The sequence below is a fragment of the Notechis scutatus genome, chromosome 9 (genome assembly GCF_049901735.1).
Source record: "Notechis scutatus isolate UNSWTSFEM ecotype Mainland chromosome 9, rNotScu1.2, whole genome shotgun sequence".
Taxonomy (NCBI): domain Eukaryota; kingdom Metazoa; phylum Chordata; class Lepidosauria; order Squamata; family Elapidae; genus Notechis; species Notechis scutatus.
Genome location: NC_142017.1, coordinates 14,572,626 through 14,592,292, shown reverse-complemented (window position 1 = coordinate 14,592,292; position 19,667 = coordinate 14,572,626). Strand labels below are relative to the sequence as shown.

Genomic DNA, 19,667 nt, shown 5'->3' with positions numbered 1-19,667 from the left:
TAGATAGATAGATAGATAGATAGATAGATAGATAGATAGATAGATAGATACATGGTAGAGATAGATAGATATAGATATATAGAATACCTACACAACTTCTTGAATTCATAATATCTTTCAAAATTGACTACATATTTCCATCATACATGTGCCATAGTATTATGTGCTCCTTTTATACATTTTTACTATTATCCATGTACTCTATGCCATACATTAAATAACTAAATGAATACATTTCTTTTGGTGGAATGTTGAAGATAACAGGGCAAAACAGGACACAAAATAGTTGGCAGTATAAGTAGAATTTTTTTTACAGAGAATGGAAGATGTAGGGAGATATCTTCCTGGGCTGTTGCATTAGGAAGTTGGACGATTCAACATCTTGCCTTCCAATCCTGCTGTGTTGGAACTATTTAAAATTGAACTATGACTTATAAAACAGTTCCTGCGATTTATGGTGTGAATCTCCCTGCTGAAGCCTAAATGTTTGTATATCATTTCACAGAGGTCAGAAATACAACATCTGCAGCTGAGCTGCCCAACTTTGTGTAACACTTCGACATGTTGACTGTGGAATCTTTAAATGAACTTCGTAAAAGTTACATTATATTTTGTTGCCCTTGACTGATGTATTGCAAAGCTTTGATGCGTTCATCAAGATTTAGATTTGTTTAGTTACTTGTTACAACATGTCCAATGTGAATAAAAGTTGCTATTCTCTCCCTCTCCCTCCCTCTCCGTTTTCCCTTCTCCCCCTCTCATCTCCCATCTCCAAACTGGTGAAATGATGTAATTTCAGATACTCTTAAAAGGCATATTTTCTACTGCCAAAATAAATCATAATTAAGGAAGTGTTAATATGAATGCTATCTAAACTACCACAAGATCCAACTGATGGGAGCAATCTTGGAAGGTCAAAGAGCTGGACTGGTTGTGTTTGAAATGATTCTTTTTGATATATCATTACAGCAGCTTGTATGTCTGGGATAAGTGCTGGTACTTTTCACCAATGGTTTTTAGAAAATGGTTCTCAGCCTATGAATGGAGATTTACTAGAGTCCCTCCAGTACATATGTACCCATTAACTCTTTATCTTTCCTGATGAAATGACCTTTGTACCACAGTGAATGTCCCATGTTACTACTCGAAAGAGAGAACAACCTGAATTAGGAAGTTCTTGTATTTGGGTGGAGTAAATCCTGCTGAAGAATAAGTGTCATCAGATCTAAGCAAATAGAAGCATGAATTTCAAACTTCCCACTAGATTTTATTGAAGAAATATTCTGGGACTATTCCCTTGATTAGCTACATTGGTGGACATGACCTTGGGTCAAATGATGGGTCTTCCATGAGAGTATGACCCTTGTTTTCACCCATTTACTTTTTAGCATTGCTATCAGATTTTGGGGGCTCAAGAACATGGTTGCTAGTAAAAAGATGCTACAGGTGGATCCTTGAATTAATTATCTGCTGTGGAAGAGCAGAAGCCTGGATCATTTTAGCTGCTAGTTTGATCCGGTGAAGTCATTCTTATGTAATAATAATACGAACCTTACTGAACATAGATTTCTAATGTGCCTTTATGCATCAGTTGAGGTCTGTATTAAGTCATGGATTCAGTTACAAATAGGGAGCAGCTAGAGTAGACAAAATAATTTCATGACGATTTGGCATTAACATCATTTGCAACAAATATAGAATATAGGTGGAAAGTCAGACCAACATACCCAAACAACTAGCTGTTGCACACATGGCACACCCATCTGATGTCTTTAGTCAGTTATTTTCTTGAAGGAATTGACTGATTTTGCTACTAGTTTATAATAATATAAAATAATAATATAATATAAAAGAAATAGCTAGGGTGCAGGCCATTCTTATTGCTGAATTGTTAGATAAGAAAACAGTGTGGCCTTTGACCAAAGGATGCATTAGGCAGTGAAGTTCTTTGGTATCTTCTCCAGGTGTTTTGACATCTTATTGTTTTAAATCTTTGCAGACTTTCAAAATACAACATATCCCTCCATATAATAAACTTTTGGACACGTGGACATAATTCCAACATAGAGAAGAAAAGTTGGTCTAATAAGCAAGGAAACTACTGTCTGTCTAAATGTGTGGAGATCAGGGAGAGAAAAGAGTTGGCTACTTCATTTTCTTCCGCAGGCTATTTCTTTGGATCAGGAGAATATAAATGAACCCTGGGATCAGTGTGTGGCTCATTCCCCCAAAAGATTGCCATATTAGACTGATAAATACTTATTTATCAGAAGGCCAAATAGATTCCAAGGTACTAGAAGCTTATACTTCATGAGTGTCTGTTTATCTGTCTATCTATCTAGACATGTGGGGCAATGAGACTGGTACTTAACAACAGACAATTCTGGGAGCATATTTATACTTCTGTTTTCTCTGCTTCGCTCAGTGTGAAACTCTGCATTTATTCAACTGAATATTTGAAGACAATTTCCAATTCTTGACACACACACTCTTGGCTTAATTATTTTGGTGACCTCTTTTAGGAGGTGGGAGGGTTAGTGTGTTGCCATCTATAACTATGCATTAAATCCAGATAAAACATTGAAAGGATGAATCCTGTAAAAAAAGATATGAACTTTTTTTTAAGCTACAAACATTGGAATTTACATTAATATAGTTATGTGTGTTTCTTGTACTGCAGTTCTCATTGCTTTAGGCTTGCTCCATGCAAAATCTGCAGGATTTATATAACTAATGCTGCGCAGCTTATAACTAAGTAAAACTTTGTTTCTTTGCCCAGATATGAAGATAGGATGTTTTCTGATAACAAGGCTCAGACTGAAGAATTTCCTTTCCCTAGAGTGCCACTTGTTTAACTTCCACACAGTGTTGCTTATTGCAGAGAATTCCATGCTGTGACATACTCATTCAACCAGATGTTGTGTTCAAATCTGCCAGATCATGGGTCTGAGAAAAATCGGTGGCTCTTCAGATGTTGCAGAACCTGAACTCCCAACAGTCATAATCAACATGATCAAGTGTGAAGGCTATTTAGTTGTACTTTAACAGTATCTAGAAGACCACAGGTTAAACTCCTCTTTTTAGTTTTTACAGTCAGAAAAACATTTAATGTTTTAGTTCCGAGTGTCCTGTCTCCTTTTGATATTCTCCATTTGCCTGGTCAAAGTCTGATTTAAAACTAAATAACTGTAAGGAGTGAGAATAGGGCATTTGAAGTTCCTATGAAAAGTGAGCAGCTCAACTTATCTAATTCCTTCTTCACCAGGAAGATAGTTTAGTTATTCTAATTACTTAATTCTTTCCAAATCTGTATCGAATGCATATAAATAAGCAAATGTGCATTTCATACAGGGCTGTGATCTATTTTTGTGCAGCTTATTGGTGGTGCACAAATATTTCTTCCAGATTAGCTTCATATATTTATCCTAAATTTGGGGTGGATTCCCCTCTCTCTATTTTTGATTTATAGTATTTGTGTTTTACTGTATGTCTGAATTGCACAAAATAACAATAGTGTGCATCTCAGATATATCTTGTTGACCACTCCTTGTCCCAGAACACTGGACTAAGTTAACTTTTGACCCAATGCTTCATTATTCATATAAATTCTATTCCCATGCAGTACATCCCATATACTTAGGTATCTTTCCATATCCTCATCATAGTTGAAGATAAGATTAAGAATTTAAGGCAGAATTCTGCTTCGCCAGTGACCAAAACTAAGAAGCAGTTTGCCATTGGAACCAAGGCAGTCCCACTCCTTACGATTCAGAGCTATAATTTATAGCTTAAATCTGCCATGAATTTAAATTGATAAATTGGAAAAATTCTCAGATCATCCTTAAGTGACTCTTCTTGATGCCACGATCTTTTCTAGGCTAATCAAAGAGCATGCCAGTTTACTGGTGGTCTTTGAGATCATCTTTTGGGAACATGCTGTTCTAGGCAGCAAACTTTGGACATCTTCCATTCTGCGAAGGTTTTCATCAAGAAATGATATTTATAAGCTTGAAACCAAAAAAGCAAAATCTAATACATGCCTGCCACATGGCATGAAAATGCGAACAATCGTAGTTCTCTTTGCCTTTTCTTTGACTTCCCAGCCCAGACTTGTTTATAAACATCTGAAAAAAAAAGTATTTGTGGGTGGGGGTCCGGACTGCTTCCTAGTTCCCATGTAACTCTTTTAATTTCCTCTATGACTGCAGTCTTTAAGTTTCTGCCAGGCAGCCAATATTGGATCTGTTTTGCAGATGACAAATGATCTCCATACAGTGAGCAGTTTACAAGACAGCCTGCCTCAACCAGATGCATGTGCCTGAAAAGTCACAGCATGTAGCTGATTTTGTAGGGGATGCTGGAATTGGAAGCACATCACGTGTGGTTCTGAAGGGAGCATTTTTTTTGAAATAAAAAAAAAGGCTGTGATACTTAAATAAGGTGCACTCAAATGATGGAAAAGCTCATTCAAAGGAACCTTATTTATTATCAGCACCAGATAGAAGTGCCCAGGAACAGGTGGAGAATGTATTTTCTTCAACACCGGGTTCTCACAAGAGATTTTACCCCATATGGAATTGAGAGAAAGCTTTTGCAAGTGGTAGAGCCACAGATGCTATGCCAAGCGTGAAGAACCAAGACCATACATTAAGTTGCAGTGAAGAAGATTTATTGCTCAAGCCTATAAACGAGAATCTAGTCAATTAACAGTTAGCACTAAATTGACTAGCATAAAACTGGTGCTAAATAAGAGTCAACAGAATTCAAGAACGGCTATACTTGGAGCATTTGTGGACAGTGGTGATTCTAGACTGAGTCCTCTCTTGACTCCACCCTCAGGCTCTACCTGTTCTTCTAAATCTCTCACATTTTGTTTTTATAACTTGAGATAATTCATGAGGTTGGAGGAAGTACTTTTATAATCTTTCAAATTTATTTGTCTAGAATAGTCTAGTATTTCTGCTATCAGCCATTTTTCAAAAGGCTTTGGATTCTCCTTGATTTGTTGACACAGGCATCATCATGGCTTTTTTTATGAATACCATAGACTTCTCAATGTATGTCTTGCCCTTGTCGGAATCTGATTAGGAGGGGGAGGCTGAACAGCTGACAGGGAGTGGGAGTGTGGCTCTGTTGACTGTGGAAGAAACTCTGGAATGGCACAGTCCCGCTGGGCAGAACAGGGGAGAGGTAGAGCAAGGGAGAGGGAATTCAGAGGAAAAACCAGGCCCACCCCCTCTTCATCCTAGGGCACACAGGGAGGAACGGAGAAGGGAGCAATGTGAATTGCATCACTTACGGGGGAGGAAAGGGCCCTAATTCCCTTCATTAGCTGCAGCTGGGAACACAGTGTTTAAAAAGGGAAGCAGTGCACAGTAAGTTGTTGGGAGCAAATCATGAATTTATCTGGTATCATCATGGCTTATCTGTGTTCCTGGTGTCTTCCCAACTGTGTGAGAGTTGCCATGCTTTCAAATCTGAAAGTCTTTCTCCTGCCCTGTCAAGTTAATTAGTTCAGCTTGGTTTGTTTGGATTTTTGGTTACGGTCTGTATGTACCTTGTTTTGGACTGAATTTTCTCCAGTTAAAGGCTGTTCCTGGGACAGTTTTTCTTCAGCTGAAGGTAACCTGGACAGTGGGGGCAAAGTTGGAGATAATAAAGGGATTCTTTTTGCTTATTTGACTGTGTTGCCTTTGTGCCATACCCCAGGTCATCACAATGTAGTGGGGGGAAAACTTATGGATAAAAGAGAAACCTTAATATTTACAGCTCTTTTGGAATTCAGAGTTAACAAAACTTGAATTGTAGCCAAGGAGGGATTAAGTTCAATACTTTATCACCCTTTATATGAGAATGGGATTCAGATGGGCCCAAGAATTTCTTAAATGGGTTGTTGTTTTTAGTTGTGAAGTCGTGTCCGACCCATCACAACCCCATGGACAACATTCCTCCAGACCTTCCTGTCCTCTACCATCCTCCGGTGTTCACTTAAGCTCATGCCGACTGCTTCTGTGGTTCCATTCAGCAACCTCATTTTCTGTCGTCCACTTCTTCTATTGCGCTCCATCTTTCCTAGCATTAGGCTCTTCTCTAGTGAGTCCTTCCTTCTCATTAGGTAGCCAGTGTCAGTTACGGAATCATGATTCATCGCTGTCACATTAGCTGGAGAAAGTGGGAGGAGGGGTGATGTTAATTGAGTAGCTCTTAGTAGACAAAATATAATTCTTTTGATAGTTCAAGGTTAAAGAGTGTGGCGCAGAAAGAATTGGAACTTACTTTGGGATTGGCTCATGTGATGTGATGATGAGTAAAAAGGGGATCGGTTGTAGGTTGGGACATTGTGGGGAAGCTTGGAAACTTTTAGTTTCGGAATTCCACAAATGTGCCAGGTGCTATTCTAATAAAAGTACTTTTGAGATTATGCTTAAAAGTTTAAGAAAGAGAGAAAGAGAGAAAGAAAGAAAGGAGGAAGAGGAAGATAGGTCTCTGCAAACTGTAATTTCCTCAAGCAATTCCTCTTATTACTCAACAGACTAAGTAGATCTATGTCTATCAGCCTTACCATCTGTCTTCATTGTTTGAGGAAATAATATTACTGATTAAAGAGATTTCCTGCTATTTGCACTAACTTCACATTTATTTTGCAAATGACTTGATTAGCCATTTGATTTTCTTATGTGTGACTACCTTTCTCCAACTTCTGACAAAGTTTTCCTATCACTCACCTATATTTTAACATTTCATCAGCTACTTGTTGGTGCATGAGTTGCAATTCAAACAGTGCTGCCTTCTTTCACGGTAAAACAAGCGAAGCATTAGGGAATTCCTCTCCTAATCCTGTGGCTTCCCGTTTGCTTTGCAATGCTGGGTGGAACTGTCACTGTGAATAAAGTATTTAGACTGTTATCCTGAACTTGCAGAAATCTTGCTTGACTTGGAACGTAGATTTGATGGCTCGATGCAGAAAGATATATGTTTTTTGGGGGAAAATCATATTGTTATTCCAGTGATCATAAAAACAGCTAGAGATACCATTTCTGGTTAGAAGTCAGCAAAGGTGACATTTCTTCTGAATTGAATTAGACTGGACTCCTTCAAACTTTGGAAATATCCCAGTACTTTTCTTTGGAATAGAAGTGAATTGAAATTGCTATCTTTTTTCTGGATTGTTTTTTTACTTCATAGTCTAATTTACAGCTCTGCAATTTTTTGGTGCTATCCTCTCAAATGCTCACCAGACCCAACTCTACTTAGCTTTGTTAGAACAGCCTACATTGAATGGATGGCTATAGTTAACATCTGGTCTTCAACTGTGCTGTTGGTAAATCTGTAGTATGGAGAAGATGGGCAAGGGGTTTTGAAACTATTTTAAAAGGAGGGGATAATATTATATGGGGAGAAACGTGCATTCTTTATTTCTGCATTTTACGTTAGAAAGAGATCTCGTGAAATGGTGCATATCAATGATATAGTTAAATATATACAAAACCAATGGAAACAACATATGTTTTAACCAAAATTAGAAAAAAAATCCAGGTAATGAATGAAACAACTTGGACTATGGTCTGGAACTTTTAGAGGAACAAACAGTCTTACATAATGAATTTCGATGGGAGAAGTCTTTTAACCTTCCGAATGTAAACCTTCTGAAGAATGATTTTCATTTTCTTGACCTAGACCCTTGACACCTTTCATTGACTATGGCAGCAAGTCACACACCTGACCTGCCAAAATCCAGACCATTAAATGCCAGCAAATCTGTTTGTCCAGATTTTTGAAACCCCCCAAACCTAAAGACACCTCCCCATAAGAGGTCAGAATTCTAGGGCTTGCTTTTCAGTTCAGAACTATTGACACGTCTTGTCAGAGGTGGTGAGCGATTGTTGGATTTGCTCTGCTCAAGACAATTGAATGAGATGATAGTTAGGATTTTAAAAGTTGCTCCTGTTTTTGACAACTTAATATGTAGGAAGTAGGAAAATAATCAGGCAGAGACTGAATCCTTCCTTCCCTTTGATGATGTTCATACTTTCATTCTGGCAGTTTAAATTACACTTTCTGCCCCAAAGAATGCAAGCCTTTTAATAAAGGCTAAGCTTTGTGGTCAGCTAAAGATGCCTCTTAACTCCAAAATTCACGTATAAGTTGAACATTTTGCAATCATATATAAATACCATTGGGTTCAATTCTCATACTCTAGCTATGCATAAGTTTTCAGTTCTGCCCTATATAGCTATTAATATCTTATTAATCAGTTTGCCATTAATGACCTTCCTTCCAAAGCAAATTTTAAAGCCAGCATTAAATCTTTGGAATATAAAAGTTCCTTTGAGCCTGCATAGCACGTAAGACATGTATTCCTTGGGCACGTGACTTTTTAACCTTAATCCCTACCCACTGAGAAGAAACCCAATAGCCGTATTTAGAAGAAGCAATTTGAATGGGACACTAATGGAACTCTGATTTCACCCATGCAACATCCTTGATCCAGCTTGTCCCTTCGGAACTGCTTTGAAAAATAAAGGCAACATCAGGATAGATCTGATTATACAACTCGCACATGTTTTCTGGTTTCGTTATTGGTCTCCCTTAAGTTGGCATTTAATGCAGTTTAAGATATATTCATTGCTAGAACTCAGAGCTAATTATCCTGATTTGTTTAGTCTAGACCATTGGTCTGATTGTCTTCTTCTATCCTAAGTATGGAATTTCATCTGGTTCCAAATTGTAATTCAAGATTTGCATCTGGATTGACCATTTCTGTTCAGTCCTAAATGCATTTTGATGAGCTGTTCTTCTTCACAATTTCATTGCTATATCATGAAACTAAGGTTCACAGGAATGAAATTCATGCATACACAATATAATAGGGAGAGGAGAAAATATTTCTTTTTTTAAATGCAATGTGGGCAAGTTATTTTTAACTAATTGAGATGTGAATTCCTCAGCTGCCTTCAGATATTACATACTGCAATAACAGACACACCCCTATTATATGCTCATGTAGGCAATTACAACACGAATAATGTTAAACATTGCAGAGAACATTTGGCCAAAGTTGTTCAATCTGATGGAAAGAAAATTTACTATCTTTCCAAAAGACAAGGGAATTTCAGCGAAACTCCCTTGTGCAGTGTGCTTATAATTAGCGTGTGACCAGATGGCTAAGAAGTAAGTGCATGTGGCTGTGCGTGTGTGAATGTTTTTTTCCCCCTTCCATAGTACAGTCCTCTTTCCAGAAGTTTGCAGTCTTCCAGATGTACTCAAGTGCAAAATCTCTTCCAAGTCCAACTGCTCAACTGCTGATGACTTGATGTACACATCCATGAAGTTTTCTTGACCAGCCTACCAAAATGGATAGATGCTGCCTTCAAAAGTCTTCTTCCTGTTAGGCTTTTCAGATTAAGAGGGAAAAATATAAAGAGTCAGGGAAGGGCAATTCATTCTTTATGTGTCCAGTCCTGCATTTAAAATACAATACCATCATCTTGATATTATTGTTACATATGCAGCATTGCTTTCATGCTCAGTTATATCAGCATGCAAGCAATGACATGACAGTAAATGACTACAGGTAGTCCTTGACTTACAACAGTTTGTTTAGTGACTGTTCGAAGTTACAACGGCATTGAAAAAAGTGACTTAGGATCATTTTTTCTACCTATGAACCCATTCCCAGGGTTACATGATCAAAATTCAGATTGTTTGGCAACTGACTTATATTTATGACGGTTGCAGTGTTCCGGGGTCATGTGATTTCCTTTTGCGACCTTCAGAATAGAATAGAAAGGGTAGAGTAGAGTAGAGTAGAGTAGAGTAGAATAGAATAGAATAGAATAGAATAGAATAGAATAGAATAGAATAGAATAGAATAGAATAGAATTCTTTATTGGCCAAGTGTGATTGGACACACAAGGAATTTGTCTTGGTGCAAATGCCCTCAGTGTACATAAAAGAAAAGATACATTTGTCAAGAGTCAAGAATCATAAGGTACAACACTTAATGATAGTCATAGGGTACAATAAGCAATCAACTCATACTAGGAAACAGTCAATATAAATCAATATAAATCGTTAGGATACAAGTGACAAAGTTACAGTCATGCAGTCACAAGTGGGAGGGACAAGGAAAGCCAGATTCACTTAACAACCATGTTACTCTTTTAACAACTGCAGTGATTCACTTAACAACTGTGGCAAGAAAAGTTGTAAAATGGGGCAAAACTCACTGAACAAATATCTCACTTAGCAAAATACATTCTGGGCTCAATTGTGGTCACACGTTGAAGACTGCCTATATTCTTGAGGAATCAACAAAGATAAATTTTACTCATCAAGGACAAATTTAAATTAGGTGGAGAATTAGAACCATGTTTCTGGCTTTCTCAGGACTGTGATTTTGTCAGGTTGATGCAATGGTGGTAAGATTCATGTAGGTCATCCATTTATTTATATTTCATATATACTTTCCCTCAGTGATGGGATTCAAATTTTTTTACTACATGTTATGTGCGTGTGGCTTGGTGGGTGTGGCAGGGGAAGGATACTTTAAAATCTTCAGTCAGAGGTGGTGGTTTGCTGGTTCTCTGAACTACTCCAAATTTTCGCTACTGGTTCTCCAGAACTGGTCAGAACCTGCTGAATATCACCTCTTCCTTCCCTACCCCCAACCTAAAGACTCTGGTCAGTGTGCAGTAAAACTAAACCTAATATGCACTTAAAACTCCAAACACCTGGAGGAAGAACAATCATTTAAAAACAATCCAACACACAGAACCTACCACTCACTTTATCCTAATCCTTTGGGGAAAAGTCAAATACTTGAAAATTGCAATGACCTTCTCTATATGTTAAGACCAGAGGTGGTATTCAGCAGGTTCAGCAGGTTCTGAACTGTTCTGGAGAACCGGTAGCGGAAATTTTGAGTAGTTCAGAGAACCGGCCAATCCCACCTCTGACTGGCCACGCCCCCATCTATTCTCTGCCTCCCAAGTCCCAGCTGATTGGCTGGGTCTTTTTTGGTTGCCCTGCCCAGGAGAACGGAGCTGGAAAGCAGGTTAGTGGGGTGGGAGAGAATGGGGATTTTGCAGTATCCTTCCCCTGCCACACCCACCTAGCCATGCCCACAGAAAAATAGGTAAATATAAATCACTTAAACTTTTTTAAATTGCTGGTCAGCCCTAACCAGGACAACTTTCCTAATACATTTCTGAAGATCTTTGCCTTCCAATATGACTTTGCAATAGCAAAATTACAGTTAAGGGTCCACCATGGATTGATTTTTTTAAAAAGGAGAGACAGGCCACTCTTTTCCATATGGTTCGAATCAATTATGAAATGAACCCTGTAGGAATAATTTCAGATGTTGGAAATCCTTTAAATGGCAAAATCTAAAACAGATTTATGGTATTCTTGTTTCTCTCTCTTCCCCTATTCCTCATTAAGAGATAGGCAAACCAGTAAACGAGCTATTATTGAAAAATACTGGATACCAAGGTGAGATTCCCCGTAACTGTATATGATGGTGTCATCTTTTCCTGATGACTTAAATCATAAATACTGATATCTATCTATCTATCTATCTATCTATCTATCTATCTATCTATCTATCTATCTATCTATCTATCTATCTATCTATCATCTCCCTCCCTCCCTCCCTCCCTCTATGGGGATATCTTTGTCTGGCTCCACTGTAAAATGCTGGTGATTCAAAGGCTACTGGTATATTAGTTACTGGGAAGGGGAGCTAATTGTTCATTTGAGCGAGCAAGTTGTTGACCGTGTCCCTTGAGATAACAAAATTAACATGGGATACAAAATAAATTGCGGTTGTGAGGTTTGTTTGAGTTCTTCTAAAAAAAGAACATTTTTTAAAAGTTGGATTACATTCAAGAAATGGATAACCTTCAGTCCGCATGCTGCTTTCTGAGTCTTGTTGCCTGTTTTGTTTCCTTGGTTCTCAGAGATCAATGGCCCTGACATTGAGTGGCAGAACTTTCCAGTTCTGATCCTGTGATTGTTCCCAGTCTCAAATATGGATGATTAGAATGAGAAGGGAGACACAGTACAGGATGTCCAGTCTTGGCAACTTTAAGACTTGTGGCTTCAACCTGGGGGCTTTGACTCTCACAATTCCTCAGCCAGCCATGGTTTTCAAGTTGTTAAGGTTGCACATCCTTGTTCTGGAAGATAAAATTCTCCCAGTTCCTAATCTTAATGCTCTTCCCCAAAACCACCCAAATGTTTTCCCTTTTGAAACTATGGTGGGCATGGGAACAGGAAGCCTCAGGAAGACAAATGCATCCATTATCACCCTTAGATATCTATCAAACCCATCCAAAAATGTACATACATGAATACGTACACACGTAGATACATACATATGGCACACACACACAATGCCCATGGCTTTATCATTAGGGATACCTGTTAAGTTTGCCTGAGGGAATGTGTCTGTCTTTAATTTTTTCCCCACAGAATTCAACAGCTGTCTGCTTCAGAGGGATGATGTTTAATTGGAAGGTTGCTAGATAACAGCAGAGTCTCTTTGAAATACAAGCTAGCAAAAATAAATGAAGTAGAACTCAGGTTAACATCAATAGTCGGTTCTTTCAGAGCACTGAGGTCTGGCAGTTACCCAAAAACATTGGATGCTGATGCAAATTTTGACTATAGCTATCACATGATCACTTATTTAAAAATGTAAAGATTGCCCTTTCATTGAGATTGGGAGCCCATTTAATCCTTTATCCTATTCCAAATAGTACTACTTGATGCTGCAGGAAAGCCCACAAGAAGGGTGTTGTTGTTGGCCAAGAATATACATTTGTATAATATCTATATAAAGATACTATGCTACTTTTTACTCAATCAGATCAGTAGTTTATAGAGGCCAGTACTGTACAGTTTGACATCCTCCCTCCCTTCCTCCCTTCCTCCCTCCCTTCCTTCCTTCCTTCCTTCCTTCCAATTGGAGATGTTTAGCACAAAACCTGGATCTTCTTCACACATCTGCTTTGAATGAAACAGCAGAATTTCAAACCACAGAAGCTGATAAGTGATTAACAGAAATTGTGCTGGTGCTGACCCTGATAAAGATCATGTTAGCTCTTTGAAGTTGAGGAAGCTGGATATAGTAATACGAGTAAGGACATAGCTCTGTGTGTTTGTGTATGTGCAGACAAGAGAGGGAGGAAGGGAGAGAGAGAGAGAGAGGGGGACACAGAGAGGGTACATACCAGAGAACTTTTACAGTTGCATAATGCATTTTTTATTTTGTGAAATAGATCCTAAATAGTTCTTCTGATACCCCCAAACTCTATATTTTTCCATAACAGGGTTGGATGGAGCAGTGGTCTCCTCCATTGGCAGAGAGGAATTTCACTTCTTTTGCAGGGATTTAGAGGGCCAGTTTTTTTTTCCTGCAGGCAGATCTATTGATGACATCTATAACTCTCAATGTTTCTTGCATTGGTAGCATTATAGGAAAGTGGAAGAGCTAATTCTACTTTCTACAATTTTCCAGTTAGGTTATTTAAAACAAACCAGGAGAGCAAACTATCTCTTCAAGATGTCCAGATTTGCCAGCACAAAGAAAATGTTCCTTTGTTTCTTTTGTTCCTGCCAAGAATCATCTTGGAAAACCCAACTAAGATGTGCAAATATTTATAAAAACAGTCAAAGGTTTACAGCTTTGATGAAATCTCACAGAACTGTCATTGGAGTTCTTTAGAATGGAAAAGTGGAACAACCAACGATGCTTCAGAATGATGGGAAGATGTCTAACAGAAAAATTAGTTTCAATAACAGCTCAGTAGTAAAATTACACATCTCATATAACAATCATCAGCAAATTTCTGAAATTGACTGATAAACAAATGCCAAGAGAAAGAAGAAAACAATTATCCAGCATTCTGAGAATAAATTAGAAAATCAGTAAACGTCTGTATTAAGGGTGGGGTAATTGCATGGTACCACATTAGTCATGATGGCCATAGCATGAGATTAATACATGGAACTGCACAAGATCAGTATCCTTCTCATAAAATAAACAGGTCCAGCAGAATATTTGTTTAGCTATGAGAAAAACAGCAGCAACTGTAGAGCAGAAATCAAACTATTAGAATTGAAAACAGGGATGGGATTCGACCGGTATAACTACCGGTTCTGTTGCTCTGCATCACACGAGTACAATTTATGACCTGCTGAGCTGCCCGGACAGCTGAGGAGCGCTGCATGTGGTTGCACAGCAGTTGAAAAAGCCCTTTTTTCCTGCTTTTTCAACTGCAGCTGTGCCGCACAAAGCAGCTGAGGTTGAAAAAGCAGGAAATAAAGGACAGGTAAGAGCCCAGCCAGGCAGGTGCGCCAAAACAGCAGCAGACATAGAACTGGTTCTGTGTCTGATGCTCTTCAGAACAACCGGTTCTACAAAGGTGGACAGAACTAGTAGAATCCCACCCCTGATTGAAAATTTGTGGGGCAGACTTTGGCATGCTCATTTACAAAAACTGGGACTGAGTATGTGAGCCAGTTCATTATTTTGGATTTATTTGCAGATAGGCTAAAACCTATTAGCTTTGTTATTCCCAGACTCAAATGCAAGCACCTTCTTTAGTTCTTGCCTCTCTTCTGATCGTCCTTTATGTCTTTGATGTATGGTCTAAAAGTAGACCTTTAGAAGCTAGGCCAGTGTTTCTCAACCTTGGCAACTTTAACTTCAACTCCGAGAATTCCACAGCCAGTAGGATAAACCAAGAGTCCTCAGTTTTACCCCAAGAAAAGAGACTCTATTGGTTGAAAATGGCTGATAAGTCTTCCTTGCCATGCTGTATGGAATGAATGGATGAGGAATTTGAAAAGGCCAGTTTGGTTGACAGCTGCCTTCATTTATGGTTTTATGCAACTGACTTTGCCTTCTAATTAAATGCACAAAAGTGGGTTTTCCTACTTAAATAAAAAAAAAACAAAAGCAAAGATTTCAGGCCTCCTTTAAATGAAAGGAGGAATATGTACCATTGTTTGCATGCAACATTTTTAAAAGTGTACAGTCTACTACTGGTAGTGGCTGTGCATGTAGATGTACTAGCATGCATTAAATTATTTTAGCCTGCCTTGGTTTGGGCAGAGGTTCAAATATAGTTCCATTGATTTTCTATCCCAGGCAGTTTAGTTGAAATGCAGATGCAGAATGTAACTGAAGCATTTCATATGTATAATTAAACATTTATGTTGGTGGACGCAGTGTCTCTCAAACTGGCCTTTAGTTGTGGTTTGGCAGATGAGGCTTTGTAATAGGAACAGGGTCTTAATCAGACCTATTGGTTTGGGAGATACTTGATGGCCCCAGATGGAAGAATCTGTATCTCTTGTGGTTCTGAAACAGAGGTTAAACTACCATCCATGAAGGACATAGTAACATAGATGTGCTTCAACCATGTGCTGCTGGTTTGTTCAGCTGATTGCTTCTGGCCAAAATTGTGATGGAAGGCTCCTACTAACTTTCTGTGCTGCTGGTTGAAAGGCTTTTTGGTAATATGGCTTGAAATAAACTTACAATCTGTAATGATAGTAATCAACTTGGGAGTCATCCTGTAACTTGCTACCTTCAGTGTCATCCAAAAGCTGCATTAAGGTGGCTGTAGATTCTAGGTTTTAGACTGCCTTCCAGGAGTGCTTTGAAATTCCTTATGGCCACCCCAACTTGGAAGACTTCTTAGTATGTTTTTTACAGTATTTTGTAGTATTTCTCCAAGAAGTCCCTCCAGCACATATTTCCTGATTTCCTGAATCTGTATGGAGTCACATGGATGTAATTTTTTTCAGCCAAGATTGCAGGAAATATCAGAGAAAGCATTATGAAGATTGAACAATATGGATGCCATCTTCAGGCCTAAAAGCTAGGATTCCATTATTGGAATCCTAGCTTTCATTGGTTGAAAGGATGCTTTGTTTGAAGCTTCATCATAATTAAGTATTAAGTATACCTCTCTAGAACAAAGGTAGATCCAGGGTGAATTAGCTTGAGTGAAGCAGTGGTAGATTAGGAGAATAAAGACAGAATTCCTTGTGCAATTTTTTATTTTTTATTTTATGCACAAGACCCTTCTAGAAAGCAAGAACTTTCTAAAAGTACTTTTGATGGATGAAACTTTTCTAGATTGGGATGTGAAAAGGAGGAGGGGGAATTGGAGAAGGAAATAAGTTTCTCTTTAAACTTATTTGCTTCTTTTGGCATTCCTTTGGTGTTTCCTTCTGAAAAATGTTGGAGCCTTTCCAGATCTTCAACCAAGAAAAGTCTTTATGATACCCACTTGTTTTGATTGTTTTAAAACTTACCTAGTGTAAGTTTGGGTAGCTATTGGAAAAACCTAGCACTATAGACCATACGTTGACACCAGTAAGGGTTTAGAGATATTAGAGGATGGTTGGATCATCCATCTGAATAGATGCCTCCAAAGAAGGACCTAAGCTGATCATTTGTGACTGCATTTGAGAAAACTTTTTTTAGTGAATCTGTTTATAACCATTAGTTTCCTTTATATTTCTGTCTTTAGTCAGGTTTGATAAGGACACAGGAGAATGACTTCCTTATATCACCATTACCTCAACATCTAGCACAGCAACTTCACTATATGCCACCTGCTGGACACCACCCTCATGTATTGTATAAACGGACAGCCGAAGAGAAAGTGCACCAGCACAAAGTAGATCCAAATCTTTACCACTTTCCCCCTGACCGTCACAGCAATCTCACTGCCCACAAGTACCACATTCCAGCTAACGAATACCACCATGGAAGGTTTCAAAAGCAGCATTTTTGTGGACGGCGCAAGAAATGTATGTAAGGACACTTTCTCTTTCTCTCTCTCTCTCTCTCTTTTCCTCTCTCTCTTTGACATAACAGTCTTAAGCATATTAGCTTCATATTGTTGTACTCAAGGTTTGCAGGCTTGATTCAGATGCAGAAGTGTCTGACGAGTCTGTCACAGAATTTTCTATCTTGGAATAGACCTTCCCAACAACTTCTAAACTAATGGTCTAAACTAAACCAACATGGACCATTTGAAATGGTCTGTTTTGGGAGCCAGTCATTTCTGCTATATGCAGTATGGCCACCATAAGAACAGAATGTTCAGAATATCTTTAAGAAGAAGGATAGAGTGCTGGTGTCAATAGATACATGTGAGCATCTAAGGAGCACATGAAGAAGCAGATAATATAGTCTTTTTTTTTTTAGGATGCTAATGGTTCCATACTTTCATAATAGATATTATATCAGACTTCCCAACCTAATGTTCTTTGCACATGTTGGATTACAACTCCCACCTTCCTTCCCTTTTCCAATCTCCTTCCTTCCTTCCTTCCTTCCTTCCTTCCTTCCTTCCTTCCTTCCTTCCTTCCTTCCTTCCTTCCTTCCTTCCTTCCTTCCTTCCTTCCTATAAAACAGGCAGGTATTAAGGGATACATTTAGCAATACAGTGTATGCTTTGATATTACTATTTTTTCTTTTTAATTATTTCTTTTTTCTTTTTTGCTCCTTAATAGCAAAGGCAAGTCTGATCTCAAGAGAGGGTAGCCTGGAAAATTTCTTAATAAATTATTAATAAAATAATAACATAAATTGGTACCTTTTCCTGATCTTATATTTCCAGCTGAAGAGAGCTTTAAGCCTATGCCTTGAAAATAAGATGTAGTGCTTTTACTGTCTACGGCCTAAAAGCTGTGAGACTATAAAGTCATCTCTATGCTGTTTCTCCATCTCTCAGCCCTCTGCTTTCTTCTGTGTCTTTCTAGAAATCTTGGAAAAAGTGTGTATGTGCATATGTTTCATTTATTCTATTTTTGTAGTTAGATTTAAGCACACAACTGTTAATTGCAAATTCAACTGATGTCTGCATCTTTATATGTAGAGGAACTGCTGACTAAACAAAAAAAATAAAAAATCTGTTTCCCAAAAGCACTTACGGGGTAACAGTAAAGACCCAGTTATCCTATAGAAACAAAGTCTTATTGGTCCAACTCAGGAACTTGATCAGTTTTCTTTAGAAAAATACACAGTTTACAGGAGATTCATCCTGCAGAGTGGATGGTTTTGATGCTAATTTTTAAATATGATGTTGGATGGAGCATTGCAAAACCTGGCTCTCGAACATGAGGTCCATTTTGATGAATGCTTTGCATTTCTATTCATTTGGCCCAGATGGGCTTTATTTTGTAGCAAACATGTTTCTAGCATTATTCTTCTAAACCTCCTAAAACTTTACTTTCTTGCAGTGTTATTTCTTATCACAATTCTCTACTATCCCTCAGTACAGTATCTCTGTTTTGGAATTGTTGGTGCTCAGGTTGGCCTGCCACCCAACTAAGAAGAAAAAGACTGGATGCATGCACAGCAGTACCAACATTTGAACTGTTGTGTTTTTTTTATACAGTAGAAAAATGTTTGTCAATGTCAGGAACTTAAAAGTTGTGTGGACTTCAATTCCCAGCAACCTGACTAGGGAATTTTGGGAATTGAAGTCCACACATCTTAAAGTTCCTGAGATTGAAAAGCACTGCTGTAAACAAAAAGGAAGGAAATTATTGGAGGTTGATGAATGTGTGTTTCCTGTAGACAAATTTAAAAAAATTAGGGAGAGATATTGATTTCAAGATAGTTCACCTTTCTTTGTGTTGCGGGAGAACACATTCACTTCCAAAAACTGAGCAAGCATATCTTGAAAAGGACTCTGGTTGGCAACTTTTGATTGGCATTTAGCCTTTTTGTGTAATCTCCTAGATTTATTCAGGGTTTTAGCTCCTCGACACCTTAGGACAGAATAACAACAACAACAACAAAATCAGTTCTGAGTCTTTTCCAAATCTCTGCTCTGTTTCATTTCAGATAGTCCTAAGCCACCCACTGAAAATACATTCATCTTATCTGACGAATATGGCAGCCAAGTGAGATTGAAAAGATCCCCCATTAAAAATCAGAAGGGTGGAAGTTTGAATGTTGAAACCCTGGTGGTGGCAGATAGGAAAATGCTGGAGAAGCACAGCAAGGAGAACATTACCACCTATATCTTAACGGTGATGAACATGGTAAGGCAAGATGTTGGACAAATAAACCGTGGCTCTTGGAGTGGGTTCAAGGTTAAGAGGGGTAGCAGTGGGGAAGTTCAGCTTAGCATCTGGGTCACAGGGAAATGCAGTGTACATTTCTAAATGCAACGTATTTGAATTAGGGCTATGCTAGTTTAAAAAGCACACTAAGATTGTTCAGTGTTTCAAGAGAATTTTTTTGCTTTGGGGAAGTTTCATAGGAAACACCGGTTCACATCTGTACGAACCCTTCTGCTTCTAGAAACAAAGTGGAGTGTCTGTCTTAGGGTGCTCAGGCAAAAATGCTTCATCCAGTATTACTTTCTTATTTTATGACCAGTCCCAGACTACCATGCATATCAATTTAAAGTCCAATGAAATATAGTAAAGTGATATAAGAACAATATGAAAACTTGGTACCCCACTTAATGGAAACAGTAATCGGTCCCACGCTAATTACAGAGTTCTGTAAGATACAAATGCAAATTCAGCCTTAGCTAGTGTTGTTTTAGACTCTTTGTCTGCCAAGAGAAGCTTCATGTAAAATTAATCTGGTCTTTGACAGAATGGCCTAATGAGGGGTG

The 19,667-nt window shown here is 38.3% G+C and overlaps 1 protein-coding gene and 1 long non-coding RNA gene across 8 annotated transcripts in view; one reads left to right on the top strand and one right to left on the bottom strand.

The window, feature by feature from the left end:
- The window catches only part of LOC148129838 (uncharacterized), a 443,985-nt gene that overhangs the window by 107,750 nt on the left and 316,568 nt on the right, over positions 1 to 19,667 (bottom strand). The window lies entirely within an intron of this gene.
- The window catches only part of ADAMTS18 (ADAM metallopeptidase with thrombospondin type 1 motif 18), a 96,635-nt gene that overhangs the window by 13,994 nt on the left and 62,974 nt on the right, over positions 1 to 19,667 (top strand). For 4 of the 7 annotated variants that reach the window (XM_087971619.1, XM_087971616.1, XM_087971617.1 and 1 more), the window contains exons 4-5: positions 16,554 to 16,836; positions 18,884 to 19,083. The exons of 1 other annotated variant lie outside the window; for it this stretch is intronic. In XM_087971619.1, coding sequence (XP_087827745.1) covers positions 16,554 to 16,836; positions 18,884 to 19,083 — 483 coding nt within the window. Of the gene's footprint in view, positions 1 to 16,553; positions 16,841 to 18,883; positions 19,084 to 19,667 lie in introns of those variants that run through there. 2 more of the 7 variants (XM_087971622.1, XM_087971621.1) reach the window with 1 other exon arrangement.